Consider the following 20,158-nt stretch of genomic DNA (forward strand, 5'->3'; position numbering starts at 1 on the left):
GTGAACACAAGATAGAAGTGTTGGGAAAGAGGCAGAATCCGAGCACCTATGTCTTTGGGTATCAGTAAGTTGTGTAATATTTTTACAATACAGCAGCCACACGATATATTGTTGCAGAAAATCCAGTGCATCAGAGCGATAGGTGAACTGTTGTGGTGTTTGGGCTGCAGCACCAATGTGATAAACCTCAGTAAGCGCACTTCAGGTACTGGACTACCCGCGAGCAATGTCACAGGAGATCAGCTTGTAACTACTTTAAAGACAAAAGAGCAAACAAAACAAGCTGAAACTCCTGTCAAGTACACACACAAGCAGACGTGTGCTTGGTGCTGCGGTCTGCTTACCGCACCTGCCAGCGACATACACAAGCAGTGGAGCAAATTGAAGTCTTGCTTTTTAGCTGAGACTTGACAGATGTCACACCATGGCTGTTGTCGCCCTGGCTCCCTGACTCTCTTCTCTGGTACTCTCCGTGACTTGTTGCCCTCGGAGAGGGAACATGCGGTGTCTGCTGGTATGCTTGAGGCCTTTCACGACCGGTGGACTCCACGGGGTATATTCCCTTTGTTTTTGTTGCTAATGTTGAGCTTCTTTCAGTTTGATTGGACCATATGTTTTACACATTAGGGTTGTATTCCCTAGAATTTTAAAGGTTAAGGGGTGATCTGATCGAAGTTTTCAAGATATTAAGGGGAACAGGTAGGGTAGATGGAGAGAAACTATTTCCACTAGTTGAGGAGTCTAGGATTAGGGGGCATAGTCTAAAAGTTAGACTTTCAGGAGTGAAATTAGGAAACACTTCTACACACAAAGGGTGGCAGAAGTTTGGAACTCTCTTCTGCAAATGGCAATTGATGCTAGATCAATTGTTTATCTTAGATTGATACATTTTTGTTAACCAAAGGTATTGAGGGATATGGATCAAAGGCGGGTATATGGAGTTAGGTTGCAGATCAGCCATGATCTCACTGAATGGCGGAATATGCTCAAGGGGCTGAATGGCCCACTCCTGTTGCTCCTCTTTTGTTTAACCCAATAAAACAGAAACATTAAACAAATACACCCAGTCCAATAAACCCCGAAACAAAACTTAACCCATTAAATTAAAGTTTGGTTGTTTAAACCAATTATGCACTCCAGTCCCCGCGGCGCCCACCGGTCACGAAAGAGCTCGAGCTCGCCGGCGGACACCGCGTGCTCCATCTCCAGGGCCACCTGGCCGCGAACGTGGCCGCGGAAGAGAGGGAGGCAATCCGGCCGGGCCCACTCCTGTTGCTATGTTTCTTTCCTATATTAGTGGTGCCCTAAAAGGGGCACTTGTTGTGATGATTCTTGTCTGCTGACCCTGGGTCAACCCGTATTGGTCCACCAAAATAGGTCCAGATGCCAGACATAACTCTGGCCTCCAGCTGAAGTACCTGCTCTCTGAATCGGGTTAAATATAAAGCAGCAGGCCGGGGGTGGAAATGGCCTGCGAGCCGACAAGCCTCGGGGACGAGAACCAGGACCCGGCCACCGACACCGTCCTTGAAGTTGGCCAGAGGCTTTTCAATGTCAACAGAGGCGTGTTGTCGTCGGCCAGCCGGTATTTCCAGGCCATGTTCCACGGCGGCACCAGAGAGAGGTCGGAGGTTCACATCGTGCTGCGGGGGCTGGACCCCGAGGCCTTCGGGCTGCTGCTGGACTTCGCTGCCCACGGCCGGGTGACGGTGGGGCGGCAGAATGCGACGGCCTTGCTGGAGGCGGCCGATTTCCTGCAGTTTGACCGGGTGAAGATGCTGTGCGCCGCCTTCCTGCAGCGGGAGCTGCGGGTGGGCAACTGCCTGGGGGCCTGGGCCTACGGCCGGCGCTTCGCCTGCCCCGGCCTGGCCGCCGCCGCCCGCGGGGTGGCCCTCACCCACCTGGCCGCCTTGGTGGCCGAGGAGGAGGAGGAGGAGTTCCTGCAACTCTCCAAGGAGGCTTTGGCCGACCTGTTGGCCAGCGACGACCTATACGTGACCGGGGACGACGAGGTGTTGGAAGCAGTGATGAAGTGGGCGAACCACCACTACCGCAGCAGCAGCGAGGAGGAGCTGCTGGAGCTGCTGGGGTTGGTGAGAGCCCCCTTCCTCAGCCTGTCCTTCCTCGACCTGCTGGTGAAACGGGCCCGGCGCAGTGCGGCTCAGGACCCTGACAGCCGCCTGCTGAAAATGTTAAACCGCAGCCTCCCCCAGAGCTGGACTGCGGCCCGCTCCCTCCCCCAAAGCGGCAGGAGCTTTGAGACCATGTACGTCCTGGGGGGCCAACACCAGCGAGAAGAGCAGGCGCTCTTTCAGTTTCTGCCTAAAACCAACACCTGGCAAGCCTGCTCTCCTCTACGCCGCAGAAACCTCACCCAATACGCCGTAGCAGCAGTAGGTAACGCAGCATGAATTGTGTGGGCAAAGTGCAGCACAGTAACTGGAGTCAGCCACTTGGCACAGTTCTAGGGGTTGGGCTAGTTTACAAACTTAACCACCTATTCTTCTTCAACAAAAGCAAAATACTGCAGATGCTGGAAATCTGAAATAAAAACAGAAAATGCTGGAAATACTCAGCATTTGTGGAGAGAGAAACAGAGTCAACGTTTCGGGTCTTTGTTCTGATGAAGGGTCATGGACCTGAAAGGTTGACTCTGTTTCTCTCTCCACAGATACTGCCTGACCTGCTGAGTATTTCCAGCATTTTCTGTTTTTATTTCACCTATTCTTCTTTCGTATGGTAGTAGCAAATCAAATCAAATGTCAATATCTAAGTTGGATATCCAGGCCAAAGCTTGCGATGTAACAGCTTGGATATCTTGCCTGCAAATTTCCTCCGAGCCACCTATTCAAATGAATACAATGAAATTATTATGCTTGTAGGTGAGTTTAAAAACCTGTTTCAGTGCCCATCCAGGTGATGCATGTTCACTAGATTGATCCCTGGGATGAGAGGGTTGTCCTATGAGGAGAGATTGAGTAGATTGGACCTATACTCTCTGCAGTTTAGAAGAATGAGAGGTGATCTCATTGAAACATATAAGATTCTGAGGGGAATTGACAGGGTAGATGCGAAGAGATTGTTTCTCCCTGCTGGAGAGTCTAGAACTAGAAGGCATAGTCTCAGGATAAGGGGTCGGCCACTTAAGACTGCAATGAGGAGGAATTTCTTCACTCAGAGGGTTGTGAATCTTTGGAATTCTCTACCCCAAAGGGCTGTGGTGCTGTGTTGGGGAGTATATTCAAGGCTGAGATAGATAGATTTTTGGGCTCTAGGGGAATCAAGGGATATGGGGATGGGGTGGGAAAGTGGAGTTGAGGTTGAAGATCAGCCATGATCTTATTGAATGGCGGAGCAGGCTCGAAGGGCTGAATGGCCTACTTCTGCTCCTATTTTTTATGTCAGTGCTGAGGCATGAAATATTTCCATTTTGGGCACCCTGTGTCTGAATCAAGTGTAGAGCTTTACTCTGCATTGGGTTAAATGTAGAGTTCCCTCTACACATCCTGTCAAACACTCCTAAGTCGGGTGCAGCACTGGTTAGATGCAGAATAACACTGCCCCAAAACACAACCTCAGGAGCATCCAGTGTGAATTTTTCATGGCTGAGGCTGCCCCAGACTCAACTTACTTGGGATCTTTATAGCCAAGAGGCAAAGGAGACCTCCAGCCCATCAGTCTGGGCTGCATTGGAACACAGAGGTGAAATAACAGGGCTTAAACTCGCTGCACCATTCAGCCTCTGGTACTTGAAGCTTCAATTCATTATTGGCTCATTTGCTTTTAACAATACGTGAAAAACTGAATAAAATTCAGGGTTTGATGACGGACAGCAATTTAAATAAAAGCCATTTTTCTCACAGGAGGTGCCCTCAACATCCAGTGCAACAGGTGCTTGAGTTGAGGGTTAGTACATAAAATCTTTATGAGCAAGAAAAGCCTATTAGGCCTTTGGATCGATCAACCCCACCTATCTCGTTTCTCACTGTATTCCTAGCTCTTCTCTCCAGAAATACATCTAATTGGCTCTTGTTCACATTTATCTTGGTTTATGCCCACAATCCCCCCACAGCTAGTTCCTAGCCTCAACTGTGCATTTGGGTGAGATTCCAAAAGTTAGTCCCTCCAGATAGGATGGTGGGAACATCAGACAAGTGACCCAGGGTCACTTCTGTATTCCTGTGAGAGGACTGGTGCATATTTTTTAGGTGGGTTAAACAAGAAAGGAAACAAAATAGCTTCCAAACTTTGGGTAGAATATCTGTACCTATCTAATTGAAAGTCTGGTGTTTAGCCACATCCATAATGTCACTTGTCAAAAACATCACATCACACGTCAGAGCTGTCACATATCCTTAGCACAAAAATAGTGTTTGGCTTGAATAACCACTTATTTATTAAGTTACCAATCAAATATCTGATTCACTAAATGTGAATGAATCACAAGTGGCAAAGGTACCAATCAGGAATGAGTAACCCAGAGAAAGCCAAGCAATTAAATCACTCGCTTTTTCCCCCCCAAAGCTACGATTCACAAACCAGCAAGTACTACAAAACCAACCAATCAAATCGCAAATAATTTCTTCAAACCATTTTTGTTCTTTGTTTACGTCAGTGTATTGCCTGTCAGCCGTGACTCAGTGGATAGCACTCTTGGCTCTGAGTCAGAAGATTGTGGGTTCAAGCCACACTCCAGGGACTGGAGCACACAATCATGGCCGACAGTACTGAGGGAGCGCTGCACTGTCAGAGGTGTTGTCTTTCAGATGAGACATTAAACCGAGGCCCCATCTGCCCTTTCAGGTGGACGTAAAAGATCCCATGGCACTATTTCGAAGAAGAGCAGGGGAGTTATTCCCAGCAACTTGGCCAACATTTATTCCTCAACCAACATCTCTCAAACAGATTGGCCCGGAATTTGCGCTCGTCACTGACCTTGAAGAAAGCTGCCTACAATCTAGCAATCTCTGGCGTCGATTTCAGCTCTCCCGACCTTTTTTGAATCTGGCACCAAATCAAGCGAATCGCCAGCATCCAGCAACAGTGAGGTCATCAAACAGGCTAAGCAACCAATCACATTGAAGAATTCTCACAGACAACAAAGCAGGAAGTAAAATGCACAGATTCTAATTGACTTTTTTATAAATTTTACAGAGTGCGAAATAAAGATTGGGACATACACAAAGGATTAAGATAGAAGCTGAAATATCAAACAAACTTAAGAAATTATTATATTAAAAACTTGTAATTTATAATCATAGTCATGGAAAAATTTGACATTCCACGAATATAAAATTTGTTTTTCATGGATAGAATGGTTGTTCAGCAGTCAGTACACCGTTAATAACTCAAATTTGCTGCTGTATTTTCTACATTACAACAGTGACTACACTTCAAAAGTGGCTGTAAATAGCTTTGCGACATCCTGAGGTCATGAAAAGGACTATATAAATTAAAGTTATTTCTTACAGCTAAAAATAACATTTATATCACAACAAAGACATTAAAAAATTAGTCAATTCTGAAAAAAAAATCACTCCAATTAGCCATAAAGTTAGAAAATGCTGGAAATACTCAGAAGGACAGGCAGAATCTGTGGAGAGAGAAACAGAGTTAATGTTTCAGGTCGATGACCTTTCATCAGAACTCTGACGCAAGGTCACCGACCTGAAATGTGAACTCTGTTTCTCTCTCCACAGCTGCTGCTTGACCTGCTGAGCAATGTTCTCCCTAATTTTTGTCTGGGTGTGTGGCCCCTTTAAGGGGCTGTGTGGCTCATTCACAGTTTTGTGCATGCACAGTTTAACATTGACAAAGCCAGTCCGGGCTGTGCGGGACCAGCAGAGGGCCACGTGGCCGTGCAGCTTAGAGGGAACATTGCTGCTGAGTATTTCCAGCATTTTCTGTTTTTATTTCAGATCGCCAGCATCTGCAGTATTTTGATTTTGTAGTAGCCATAAAGTTAGTTATTTAGTGTTACAAATGCCTGCAAGATGTTCCTCTACATTGGCCTTTTACTGTGTCTGGGGTCTGGGCTTGAGTTCGAAACTTCTGCTGGATCTTGAGATGCTCTGTAATTTTAGCCGCTGTGGAGAAATTCTGTGTGCGAGAGAGTTGGATCATGAGAGTTATAGTTGACACCATGGTGCTGTGCGACTACAATGCCCAGAGTTCACCACAGCAACCCACGTCACAAAAAAAGAAATAAGTCAAAGCTAAAGGCACTATATCTGAATGTGCGAAGCATTCACAACAATATAGATGAATTAATAGCGCAGATAGAAATGAACAGGTTTGATCTAATAGCCATAACAGAGACGTGGTTGCAAAGTGGACAAGGTTGGGAACTAAATCTTCCAGGATACGTAACTTTTAGAAGAGATAGGCAAAATGGAAAAGGAGGATCATAAAGGATGGGATAAAGACAGTAGAGAGAAAGGATCTTAGCTCTGAAAATCAAGAAGTAGAATCAGTTTGGGTGGAGCTAAGAAACAGCAAGGGGCAGAAAACATTGGTAGGAGTTGTTTATAGGCCCCCAAACAGTAGTTGTAATGTAGGGCAGAGTATAAATCAGGAAATTAGAGGCGCATGTAACAAGGGTAATACAGTAATCATGGGGGACTTTAATCTACATATAGACTGGGCAAACCAAATTTGCAGTAATAGTGTAGAGGACAAATTAATGGAATGTATGCAAGATAGTTTTCTAGATCAGTATGTTGAGGAACCAACTAGGGAACAGGCTATTTTAGAGCTAGTATTGTGCAATGAGAAAGGGTTAATTAATAACCTTGTAGTAAAGGGGCCTTTAGGGAAGAGTGACCATAATATGATAGAATTTTATATTGAGTTTTAAAGTGATTTAGTTAAATCGGAAACTAGGGTCTTAAATTTAAACAACGCAAGCTACGTAGGTATGAGCGGCGAGTTGGCTAAGGTCGATTGGGAAACTACATTAAAAGGTATGACGGTAGACAAGCAATGGCTAACATTTAAAGAATTAATACATAATTTACAACAAATATACATTCCTTTAAGACACAAAAACCCCACAGGAAAAGTGGTCCAACCATGGCTAACAAGAGAAGTTAAAGGTAGTACGATAGCAAAATACTGCAGATGCTGGAAATCCAAAATAACAACAGAAAATGCTGGAAAAACTCAGCAGGCCAGGCAACATCCGTGGAGAGAAATTAGAGTCGATGTTTCGGGTCTAACCCTTTTTCAAAACTGGAAAGGAAATGAAATAGATCGAAAGGCAGGGCTGGGGAGGGAACAAAAGAAGTGAATAGACATTAAGAGGTATTCAAAACGAGACGAGATGGTGATAGGACTAGTAAAGAGACAAAAGACGGCTCAGATTAGGTGTGAAATGTACTGGCAGAATGAGAGACAGCTGCCATGTAAAAAAAGAGGAAAGGGGGGGTGGAGGGAGGGAAAACCCAAAACAAAGGGGTGGAAAAAAATATATAAGTAAAAATGTAATAGGGGCCGAGGTTATGATCTGAAATTGTTGAACTTGATATTGAGTTCGGAAGGCTGCAAAGTGCCTAATCGGAAGATGAGGTGCTGGTCCTTGAGTTTACGTTGAGCTTCCGTGGAACAATGCAAGAGGCCAAGGACGGTGAGGTCCGAGTGGGAATGGGGCGGTGAATTAAAATGACAGGCGACCGGAAGCTCTGGGTCACCCTTACGGACTGAACGGAGGTGTTCCGCAAAGCTGTCACCCAATCTGCGTTTGGTCTCCCCAATGTAGAGGAGACCACATCGTGAGCAGCGAATACAGTATACTAGATTGCAAGAAGTACAAGTAAATCGCTGTTTCACCTGGAAGGGGTCTTTGGGGCCCTGGACAGTGGGAAGGGGGGAGGTATAGGGGCAGGTGTTACATCTCCTGCGCTTGCACGGGAAGGTGCCAGGCGAAGGGGAAGGGATGATGGGGTGATAGAGGAGTGGACTAGGGTGTCTCGGAGGGAGCGGTCTCTATGGAATGCTGAAAGGGGAGGGGAGGGGAAGATGCGTTTGGTGGTGGGATCACTTTGGAGGTAGCGGAAATGGCGGAGGATGATCCATTGAATGTGGAGGCTGGTGGGATGAAAGGTGAGGACAAGGGGAACCCTATTGTGGTTCCGGGAGGGAGGGGCAGGGGTGAGGGCAGAAGTGCGGGAGATAGAACGGACACGGTCGAGGGCCGTGTCAACCACGGTAGAGGGGAATCCTCGGTTGAGGAAAAAGGAAGACATGTCGAAAGCACTGGTGTGGAAGGTGGCATCGTCGGAGCAGATGTGGCGGAGACGGAGAAACTGGGAGAATGGAATAGAGTCCTTACAGGAGGTGGGGTGGGAGGAAGTGTAGTCCAGGTAGCTGTGGGAGTCAGTGGGCTTGTAGTGAATATTGGTCAAAGATAGTATTAGATCAAAGGAAGAGGCTTATAATGTTGCCAAAAAGAGTAGTAAGCCTGAGGATTTTAGAATTCAGCAAAGGAGGACCAAGAAATTGCTGAAGGGAAAATAGAATATGAGAGTAAACTAGCGCGAGACATGAAAACAGATTGTAAAAGCTTCTATAAGTATGTAAAAAGGAAAAGATTAGCAAAAGTAAATGTGGGTCCGCTGAGACAGGAGAAATTATAATGGGGAATAAGGAAATAGCAGAGAAATTAAACAAATACTTTGTGTCTGTCTTCACAGAAGAAGACGCAAAAAACTTCCCGGAAATAGTGGAGAACCAAGGGTCTAGCAAGAATGAGGAACTGAAAGAAATTAGTATTAGTAAAAAAAAAGTACTGGAGAAATTAATGGGACTGAAAGCCAATAAATCCCCTGGACCTGATGGCCTACATCCTAGGGTTTTGAAAGAGGTGGCTATAGAGATAGTGGATGCATTGGTTGTCATCTTTCAAAATTCCATAGATTCTAGAACGGTTCCCGCAGATTGGAAGGTAGCAAATGTAACTCCACTATTTAAGAAAGGAGGGAGAGGGAAAACGGGGAACTACGGACCAGTTAGCCTGACATCAGTAGTAGGGAAAATGCTAGAATCTATTATTAAGGATGTGGCAACAGGATACTTCAAAAAAAAATAGGATTGGGCAGAGTCAACATGGATTTATGATCATGTTTGACAAATCTATTAGAGTTTTTTGAGGTTGTAACTAGCAGAATAGATAAGGGGGAACCAGCGGATGTGGTGTATTTGGATTTTCAGAAGGCATTCGATAAGGTGCCACATAAGAGGTTATTAAACAAAATTAGGGCTCATGGGATTGGGGGTAATATACTAGCATGGATTGAGGATTGGTTAACGGACAGAAAACAGAGAGTAGGAATAAACGGGTCATTTTCGGGTTGGCAGGCTGTGACTAGTGGGGTACCGCAAGGATCAGTGCTTGGGCCTCAGTTATTCAAAATCTACATCAATGATTTGGATGAGGGGACCAAATGTAATATATCCAGGTTTGCTGATGATACAAAGCTGGGTGGGAATGTAAGTTGTGAGGAGGATGCAAGTGAGTGGGCAAGAACATGGCAAATGGAATATAATGTGGAGAAATGTGAAGTTATCCACTTTGGTAGGAAAAATAGAAAAGCGGAGTATTTTTTAAATGTTGAGAGATTGGGAAATGTTGGTGCTCAGAGGGACGTGGGTGTCCTTGTACACAAATCACTGAAAGTTAACATGCAGGTACAACAAGCAATTAGGAAAGCAAATGGTATGTTGGCCTTTATTACAAGAAGATTTGAGTATAAGAGTAAAAACGTCTTACTGCAATTATATCGGGCCCTGGTGAGACCACACCTGGAGTATTGTGTACAGTTTTGGTCTCCTTACCTAAGGAAGGATATACTTGCCATTGAGGGATTGCAACAAAAGTTCGCCAGACTGGTTCCTGGGATGGGGGGATTGTCCTATGAGGAGAGATTGAGTAAGCTAGGCCTATATTCTCTGGAGTTTAGAAGAATGAGATGTGATCTCATTGAAACATACAAAATTCTTACAGGGCTTGACTTGACAGGGTAGATGCAGGGAGGATGTTTCCCCTGGCTGGGGAGTCTAGAACCAAGGGTCACAGTCTCAGAATAAGGGGTTGGCCATTTCAGACTGAGATAAGGAGAAATTTCTTCACTCAGAGGGTGGTGAATCTTTGGAATTCTCTACCCCAGAGGGCTGTGGAGGCTCAGTCGTTGAGTATATTCAAGACAGAGATCGATAGATTTTTGAATCTTAAGGGAATGAAGGGATATGCGGATAGTGCAGGAAAGTGGAGATGAGTTAGAAGATCAGCCATGATCTTATTGAATGGCGGAGCAGGCGCGAGGGGCCAAATGGCCTACTCCTGCTCCTATTTCTTAGGTTCTTATTACAATCAGAATTTATATTGACTAATTCTTTGAAATATGTGTCAGCTTTTTTTTAGTTGAATGGGTAATAACCACGAGTCACTTGTGGGCATAGTTATTAAATAACAAAGATAAGGCTTTACAGATCAACACCTCATGTCCAAGAATGGCCACGGAGGTGAGATTAAAATGGACAATGCTATTTGTTCTGTGTAATTAAAAACCCAGGAAGAGATTGCAAGAATGTGTGGCTTTAAAACATGCAATATCTAAGAATGCCATTGCTTTGGAGGGCGATAAGTTACAGAGATAACGGCCTCGATTTTCATTGGGCCGTGAGGCGGGCGGGGGGTTGAATCGCAAAACCTGGGGGCCGGGACCCCCCGCCTGGTTCCCGCCTCCACGCCATTTTAACCTAATTGTGTCTGATTGACCCGAATCAATCCCACCTGCAACAGGTCTTTAGGGCCCTTAAACAGCACTGATTGGCCTTTATAATCCCATTTTAACAGGCCCTTGCAGGCAATGGGGGGGAGGGGGAGGAGCTAAACACGATTAAAATCACTAAGGAGATGGTACTCAGTAAAATAATGGGACTTAAGGCGGATAAATCCCCCGGACCTGATGGCCTACATCCTAGGGTCTTGAGAGAAGTGGCGGTAGGGATTGTGGATGCATTGGTGATTATTTTCCAGAACTCCCTGGACTCAGGAAAGGTCCCGGCAGATTGGAAAACTGCTAATGTAACACCCTTATTTAAGAAGGGAAGTAGACAAAAAGCTGAAAACTATAGACCAGTTAGCCTAACATCTGTGGTTGGCAAAATGTTGGAGTCCATTATTAAGGAAACAGTAACAGAGCATTTGGATAAACATAATTTAATAGGACAGAGTCAGCATAATTTTATGAAGGGGAAGTTATGTTTGACAAATTTGCTCGAATTCTTTGAGGATGTAACATACAGGGTGGATAAAGGGGAACCAGTGGATGTAGTGTATTTGGACTTCCAAAAGGCATTTGACAAGGTTCCACACAAAAGATTACTGATCAAGATAAGAAATCACGGGATTGGGGGTAATATACTGGCATGGGTGGAAGATTGGCTATCTAACAGAAAACAAAGAGTTGGGATAAATGGTTCATTCTCGGGCTGGCAATCAGTAACTAGTGGTGTTCCGCAGGGGTCAGTGCTGGGACCCCAACTCTTTACAATCTATATTAACGATTTGGAGGAAGGGACCGAGTGCAACATATCCAAGTTTGCTGATGATACAAAGATGGGAGGGAAAGCAGTGAGTGAGGAGGACATAAAAAACCTGCAAAAGGACATAGATAGGCTAAGTGAGTGGGCAGAGATTTGGCAGATGCAATATAATGTTGGAAAGTGTGAGGTTATGCACTTTGGCAGAAAAAATCAAAGAGCAAGTTATTATCTAAATGGAGAGAAACTGCAAAGTGCTACAGTACAAAGGGATCTGGGGGTCCTGGTGCATGAAACACAAAAAGTTAGTATGCAGGTGCAGCAGGTGATCAGGAATCTTGGCTTTTATTGCGAGGGGGATGGAGTATAAAAACAGGGAAGTCTTGCTGCAGTTATACAGGGTATTGGTGAGGCCACACCTGGAATACTGCGTGCAGTTTTGGTTTCCATATTTAAGAAAAGATATACTTGCTCTCGAGGCGGTTCAGAGAAGGTTCACTCGGTTGATTCCGGAGATGAGGGGGTTGACGTATGAGGAAAGGTTGAGTAGGTTGGGACTCTACTCATTGGAGTTCAGAAGAATGAGAGGCGATCTTATCGAAACATATAAGATTGTGAGGGGGCTTGATCGGGTGGATGCGGTGAGGATGTTTCCATTGATGGGTGAGACTAGAACTAGGGGGCATAATCTAAGAATAAGGGGCTGCCCTTTCAAAACTGAGATGAGGAGAAACTTCTTCACTCAGAGGGTAGTAAATCTATGGAATTTGCTACCCCAGAGAGCTGCGGAAGCTGCAACATTAAATAAATTTAAAATGGAGATAGACAGTTTCCTAGCAGATAAGGGAATTAGGGGTTACGGGGAGAGGGCAGGGAAGTGGATGTGAGTCTAGATTCGGATCAGCCATGATCCTATTGAATGGCGGAGCAGGCCCGAGGGGCCGTATGGCCTACTCCTGCTCCTACTTCTTATGTTCTTATGTTAACCCTTTTCCCACGTAAAACGCGCCTGGTGGGGATCACGCCTGTGAAACCTGGCGTGAACACTATTGGCTTGCTGACTATCAGCTTCAGGCCCAACATTAAAGAGGATATTTGATCAGTCATCATTTGCAGGTGGCAGGACTTTGTTGTCTCAGGCCTGGGGCAACTTTTACCAGGCCTAACCACACCTGTGGAAGGTTGGAGCCTCACACACTTCTCTAGTGTGACCTCCTGCGAGACCCCTCTTGCCACCCTCACTCAGCGCTTCCTCAACTGAGGCACCTACCAGAAGCATGGGAGGCCTTTTTTTCCTTCCCCTCTTGGCATTAGAGGACCTCCAGCCCCATTCGTGAAATGACACACTCCACGACTGCAGAAGTTGCCATCAGAATTTTTATGAAAAACACACAACTGATGGCATTTTTACAAAATACACAGCATTTCACCCAAGTGACTACCCTTGTGACTATTTGTGCTTTATTTTCCTTACGCGTGCTCCTACATAGTGGTTCCCCTGTGGCTTCAGCAGATGTGGAGGCCCCTTGCTCACTTTCCTGCTGCTCCTGTCTCGACACCTTTGGCGGGCGTCCTCTGGGATGGCGAGCCTGTGAGGGCTCGCCAGCAGTCTGCTGCTCCTGCGGCTGTGCAGGGGTTGAGACCTCTATCTCCATTGGGTGTGTACTCCGGCGGGGCTCTGACCGAGGGCTCTGCAGTGGCATGGAAGTGTGAGCGCTTGGAGAGGAGCCCCCACTTCCTTGAGGTCTGCCACCAACCTCCTTCTCATGGGTCAGGTCCCCCTCAGTGCCTGCAAGTGGCTTGAGAGCAGCTTGCTGCACATCAGGGGGGCCATGGGGACCCGTTTCTGCAATGGCAGTCCTACTCAGAAGGACTTCCATGAAGGTCTGGTTTCTCTGTTCAGTAGAAGCCCATCGCTCCTCAAGAGATGTCATTCTATTCTGAACACTCACCATGTTTTCAATACCCTGGCGACTAACCTCCTCCATGGCCGTAGCCCTCCTCTCCTCTACTGTAGCCAGCCTTACCATGGAGGCAGCAATCATTTCCACGTAGGTAGCCATCCTTTCCGTGTTGATGCGTTCATGCGCCAATGACTCCACAAAGGCTCTGCTCATGTTCGCTATGGACTCCTCCATTCGCTCCACACTCGCAGCGACCCTAGAGACAAAAGCTGCCAGAGACTCCTGCATCTGTGCCTGGAGTTCCATCACCTCTGATCTGACAGATGGACCCAGAGGCAGAGGGTTGACCTGCAGCTGAGCCGAGCTGGCAGAGCCCTGCGCCCTCCGACGAGGACTCTCCACTGCTGTCCCTGTCTCCACAATCTGCTGATGCTCACTTGTGAGCTGTGATACACCAGGTGACAACTCTACTCTATGTCCCGAAGGTCCCACCAAGGTGTGAGTGTCTGCGCTGGTGCTGGGTGCACTTGTTGCTGATGACGCTGCGCCCTCAGAGGTTGCAGATTCCTCTGAGGAGTCTGGAATCTCAGGCTCTTCCTCCTGCACAGTGGGGACGGGGGCTCTCGATGGTCCTGTGGGGGAGTCAAGGAAAAGGTTAGAGATGTGATGCCAAGGTTACATGCACATTGCATTTTGCAGATGATCATAAGCCCATATGATGTAGCTTCAGAATCATTATCAGCGACTCAGGCAACGCCAGTGAGAGAGATGTAAAACTATTCTGTCACCAGCTTGCGGGGATGCTCCTGCCTGTCCTTCCCCAACGTCCACATCTCGGTCAGCCCCGGCAATATCCAGGACGCCTTCCTCTCAGGGGCTGAGCTGGGCTAATGAGGGCGGCCCTCCTGCTGTCCTGGCTCGCTCTCTCCTGTTGTGAGCTCTCTTTTCCTGCAATGAGGGAGACAAGTGGAGGTTGAGTGAGAATGAAGGAGTGAGTGTAGAGATTGCATAGCATAGATACTTAGAAGGAGACAAAGATGGAGTGAGGCTGCAAGACCAAGGGCCCTCCCTGTGTGTTGTCAGTTGTGTTCAAAGCATCAGAGAGAGGGAGTGTGAGGGCTGCATGGTGGCATAGTTCTGTGAATGTGAGCATAGAGAGAGAGGGAATGGGTAAGGGTGCATGGATGTGAGTGTCTAGTGGGATGTGCAGGAAGAGATTGCTAAAGCTGAGTGTTGGTGAAGAAAGGCAATGGGGATCAGATTGAGGGTGATGGAAACATCATACAGTACTTACTTTTGCAGTGCGAAGAAGGTCATGGTATCTTTTCTTGCACTGCAACCACGTTCTTCGTGTGAGCCCCAAGCAGTTGACTTGACCTGCCACCTCTAGCCACACAGCCTTGGTCTGGCTGGGAGGCCTCTTCCTCCCTGAAGAAGGGAACAGGACCTCCCTGTGGGCCCTAGCACCATCCAGTAATGCCTGTAGTGAAGCCTCATCAAATTTGGGCGCAGATCTGGCCCTCCCGCTGGCCGTTGCTCCTGCAGGCTCCTGTGCCATCTTAATGTTGAAGGTTGGAAGCCTGCAGAGGAAGCAAGACTTGCTGTGGACCTTAAAAGTAGCAGCAACGATGACGTCATATTCTGCGACTTTCTGACTGGAAATACTCAATTGCCAAGGCTTCCCACACGCTGGAAATCAATTGGCCAATTGTGTTAAATTTGCATCAATCTCACAGACCCATTTACAATCGTGTCAGAATCACTAAATTCGGGGAACCCGCCAATTCCCCGCACCTGAGATAAAATCGAGCCCAACGGGTGTGCATTCTCAGCAATCGCAAGTTTTAAAGCAGCACGTTCTTGTGATTTTACTTGCAATTCATTCAACGCAGAAATAAAATTAGGCATCGCCCTCTTCTGTAAATTGTTGGGTAAAAGTCTGGGAGATTATCTATTTTTAGTCTGTATGAACCCTGATCCCAGCAGGTTTCCTATTCTGGGATTAAGCTGTTCCCCGTATGTTTCTGTAACAGGGAATTTCATCTTTGTGACGGGCGGGTACTTCCGAGATGAGGTGGTGTGGTACTGTGTGGACTGGGTCCAGATTTATAACTACTGGGAAAACAGCTGGCTAGAAGGACCGGCCATGAAGCAGTCTCGCAACTGGCACTGTGCAGTCGGTGTCGGGATGTACCTTTACGTGCTGGGAGGGAGCACTGACGAGGCTGTCATCGCTGACGTCGAGCGACTGCCATTGACGGACAAAGAGTGGGAGGGCATGCAGCCCATGGTGCAACCCGTGGAGAGGGCCGCAGTGGTTAGCGTCGGCGCCAAGATATACGTCCTGTGCGGACTGGATGAAAATGGCGATGTCTACAGTGGGGTGCAACGGCTGGACGTGGACAGTGATGTTTGGGATGTGATCTCCTTCTCCCCACTTCCTCGGTAGGTTCTGTTTCATTTTCATGAGGGAGTTTGCTAATTAGGCAACATGTTGCTGTTCTGTACATGTCGTCAGCTGATGGCTTTAAGCCCAGATCGATCCTGATTAAGCTTAGCTCCTCTAGACCCATCTTTTGTTTCTTTGCTTGTCCCATTACCATCCCCTTTTGCCTTGCACCATCATCCCTTTTGTCATTTAAATCACTCCTGCCTTCCACCCTATCACAGACCTTCCCTTTTGTTCTTTCCTCCCCTTTCCCTGCCTCTGAACCTCCTTAAAACCTCTTACATCTCTAACCTTTTCCAGTTCTGGCAAAAGGTCACAGACCTGAAACCTTGGGCTGGATTTTCATTCAGAAGTCGGGAAGGAGGCGGGACTACAACTTTCAGGTTTTAGTCCCGCCTCCATCGAGATGCGGCCAATCCACGTGATTTTCCCTTGATTGACCTTGTTGAGCCCGCCCAGCGGGCTCAGCAGGCCAATTAAGGGCCACCCGGCAACAGGTGACGTCACAGACTGAAATTTCATCTGTCAAGACGTGTTGACAGATGAAATATCAGTGTTTCACAGCTGTTTGAAGCTGTCAAACACTGACAGTCTTACTTCTAACCTGAGTCCTTCTACGCAGACTCAGTTAGAAATCTCGCCAGCACTGAAAGCTGCAGGCTGTCACTTTTGACAGATCGCAGCCATTCTGCTTTCTGTGCCGGCTGAATGATGGACTCCCAAAGCCTAGAGGAAGGAAGGCTGTAAAGGTAAGTACAGGTAATTTAAACTTCTTTACACACTTTAGACACACCAAACACACTTACCTTTGCACTCATGCATCCATCACTCACCTGAACACCGACATCTCGACCCCTCCAAGCCCTTCAACCAGATGGCCCACCTCCTCTAACCTGGCTTGGTTTGGAGCTGTCAGGAATCCCACAGGACACCCTTCAAAATAGGGATTAGGCTAAAAACTGCCTGTTAACTACCTGTTAATAGGCAGTTAATTGACACTAATCCCTTCCCGCTTCGGGTCAGCGGGTCCCAGTGCCGGGCGGGTCCCGCCTCCTTTGAAACTTACGTGGAGGCGGGTTTTGGGCGGGATGGTGTCGGGACCCCCGAATTCGGGATTTTTGCCCCCCACACGCCTAAAAGCCCGCCTCACGGCACGCTGAAAATCAACCCTAACTCTATTTCTCTCCACAGATGCTGCCTGACCTGATGAGTATTTCCAGCATTTTCTTTTTATATTTAAACTCCGGTCGATTGTGTTTAAGCGTGGGTCGATCATGTTTGAGCTCGGTTTGGTCCTGTTTAAGGTTGGCTCTGCCTGTGATGAGCTGTAACTGAGTGTCTCTGCATTGTAGCAGAAGTCTCAGAATTAAACACAGATCAGCAGCACCATACTGACACTGACATTTTCTTTACTTGTTTAAGGTACGATCTCTGTGCCACACTTCTGAATGGTGCAGTATACGTAGTGGGAGGTCAGACATTCCGTCTGGACACAGACACTGACGAGTGGACCCCAGTGGACGAGGAATGCTTGAATGAAAAGTTCTTCAGCGGTTGCGCTACTGTTAACGGGAAGATCTTTCTCCTTGGGGAGAGGAGAGGGAACACATCGATCCCAAACATGATTCTCTTCGACCCTTATACAGACACCTGTCAGGTGGTGGATACGGCTGTGCCCTGCTTGCTCCCTGTACGAGGCTGCGTGTCCATCCGAAAGTTCATCGTGAGGTCTGGAGTCTAATAAGACACGGTTTAGGAGGAGATACGTTCTTTGTATTGCTGGCCTTGGATCAGTGCCACCCACTGACAGTGGGGCTGAGACTGGGCAATCACAGTGCCAGCTTTCCCAGTACAGGAGGGACTTGTGATCGCTACTGTAACATGCCATGTAACAGAATCTGGGGTCCTGACAGGCACCTTACCTAATGTACCATTAAAAGGCACCGTGAGACAGACTGACCTAATAATCCAGGGAGTAAACTCTCCATGGCCACACTCCTCCCTATCTCTGTAACCTCTTCCAGTCCTTTAAGCCACCCTCTGAATTCTTTTTCTCTGACTCTGGCCTCTTGTGCTTCGCCACCCCCCCCCACATTCACCCCACTATTGACAGCTGTGCCTTCAGCCACCTAGGCCCCATGCTCTGGAATTCCTTCCGTAAACCCCGCCCCCTCTCCAGGTCTCTCTCTGCTCCTTTAAGACCCTGCTTAAAACCCACCTCTGACCAAGATTTTGGTCACCCCTCCTATCTTTCTTTGGCTCAGCATCCATTTTCCTTATGCCTTGGAGTGTTATTCTACATTAAAAATGCTGCATAAGTGCAAGTTGTTTTTTTATAGCAGCTGGCAGGAGCCAATACAATAAACTTTCAATCAGCGATCGATTGATCCCTTTAAGGGTTTTATTTTTCATTGTGAGTGCGTATTCTGGACTGAAAGCAACGTTGTGTTTCCTTGCTGCTGTTTGCAGCATCACTGAAAGACAGAATGTGAAAGGTTCAAAAGAAGAAGATGAGCACAGAATACTGGACATTGATGAGAAAGTCAGGAAATCAGATTCTTTGAATAAATGAACAGGATTAAACTGTTCCATTCCAACAGGCGAGAAGACCACTGATCATCAAGGGTGTGGTGTAACCTGAAAGGAAGAAAGACTTGCATTTATATAGCGCCTTTCACAGCCTCAGGACGTCCCAAAGCGCTTTACAGCCAATGAAGTACTTTTGGAGTGTAGTCACTGTTGTAATGTGGGAAATGCAGCAGCCAATTTACACACAGCAAGCTCCCACAAACAGCAATGTGATAATGATCAGATAATCTATTTTAGTGATGTTGATGGAGGGATAAATATTGGCCAGGACTCCAGGGAGAACTCTCCTGCTCTTCTTCGATATAGTGACGTGGGATCTTTTACGTCCACCTGAGCAGACAGGGCCTCAGTTTAATGTCTCATCCGAAAGACGGCACCTCCGACAGTGCAGCACTCCCTCAGCACTGCACTGGAGCGTCAGCCTAGATTTTTGTGCTCAAGTCTCTGGAGTGGGACTTGAACCCACAACCTTCTGACTCAGAGGCAAGGGGGCTACCCACTGAGTCGGTTTATTCTCCCACATCACCCCCACTACTACAACAGCAACTGACATTTATATAGTGCCCTTAATATAGTAAAATATCCCAAGTCACTTCACAGGAGCAATTATCAGACAAAATTTAACACCGAGCCACATGAGATATTTGGACAGGTGACCAAAAGCTTGGTCAAAGAGGTAGGTTTTAAAAACATCTTCAAGGAAGAAAGAGGGGCAAGGTTTAGGGATGGAATTCTAGAGCTTAGGACTTTGGCAGCTGAAGGCACGGCCACCAATGATGGAGCGATGGAAAACCGGGGATGCACAAGAGGCGAGATTCGGAACAACCCATGAATCCCCATTTCACTGCCACGCACAGCTGGGGGTGGAACGAGGAATGCTCATGAGCCACATCTGCTCACAAACATCTGGGTACTCTAAAAACTCTACCGAAATTAAAACATCTAATCTGATCTTACTGTGCTAACAGGAAATTCTAGAAATATACAGCATGTCCTTCCGCATCTGAGAGAAAAGACAGGCCAGTGTTAAGGGTGGGATCCATGGTTGAGGTCTGATGAAGGCTCGTTGCCTGAAATGTTAACCTGCCTTTTCTCTCTTCGATGCCGATGAGCTTGCTGTGTAGTTCCAGAATTTTCTATTTTTGTTTCAGACGGCCAGCTGTTCTTTTTACTCTTGCGGTTAGACTATAGCTTCACATTTACTGCCCCCTCTGTATTTAGAGCAGGCTGGACATTTTTAATCAGGTGTGTTTAATTTTACCACCCTCAGCCGTGGCACTCAAGCTGCAGACCTCTTTCTGGCCCGAGTTACCAGTTGTTGTTGCTGGTCAGTGCAATGCCAGGAGTTGAGTTACTAGAACCATATAGAATCATAGAAATTACAGAACAGGAGGTGGCCATTCAGCCCATCGAACCTGTGCCAGCTCTTCAAGTGGAGCTGTCTGCTCCAATCCCCATCTGCTGTTCCGAATGGGTCACTGAGTAGAAACCCGCCTTTGTCAGGATTCTGAAATTGGCTGCGAGCAGAATGACATCAAGCACTGGGTGTTAAAGGCAGCTGTGGCTTCACTGCGACCGAAAGAGAAATATGCCGGATATCTCCTCGTGCGTTCTGCTGATCGGCCACCATAACTTTGATAGAAACCCCATTTACACGTCTATCCCGGGTTTCTAC

At 47.0% G+C, this 20,158-nt stretch overlaps 2 protein-coding genes across 2 annotated transcripts in view; one reads left to right on the top strand and one right to left on the bottom strand.

Moving 5' to 3' along the window:
- The window catches only part of LOC147108239 (CDC42 small effector protein 2-like), a 28,674-nt gene extending 27,165 nt beyond the window's left edge, over window positions 1-1,509 (bottom strand). Inside the window, exon 1 of the mRNA XM_086004778.1 lies at window positions 1,419-1,509. The gene's annotated coding sequence lies outside the window, so the exon portion shown is untranslated. The remainder of the gene's footprint in view (window positions 1-1,418) is intronic.
- On the top strand, window positions 1,467-18,275 carry LOC147108240 (kelch-like protein 23). The gene is made up of 3 exons (XM_086004775.1): window positions 1,467-2,397; window positions 15,479-15,890; window positions 17,317-18,275. The coding sequence occupies exons 1-3, from the start codon at window positions 1,467-1,469 to the stop codon at window positions 17,633-17,635; spliced, it is 1,662 nt and encodes a 553-aa protein (XP_085860901.1). The 3' UTR covers window positions 17,636-18,275.
- The last annotated feature ends 1,883 nt before the right edge of the window (window positions 18,276-20,158 follow it).

The sequence above is a fragment of the Somniosus microcephalus genome, chromosome 13 (assembly GCF_052327205.1).
Source record: "Somniosus microcephalus isolate GS21.2 chromosome 13, FLI_Smic_1.0, whole genome shotgun sequence".
Classification (NCBI taxonomy): Eukaryota; Metazoa; Chordata; class Chondrichthyes; order Squaliformes; family Somniosidae; genus Somniosus; species Somniosus microcephalus.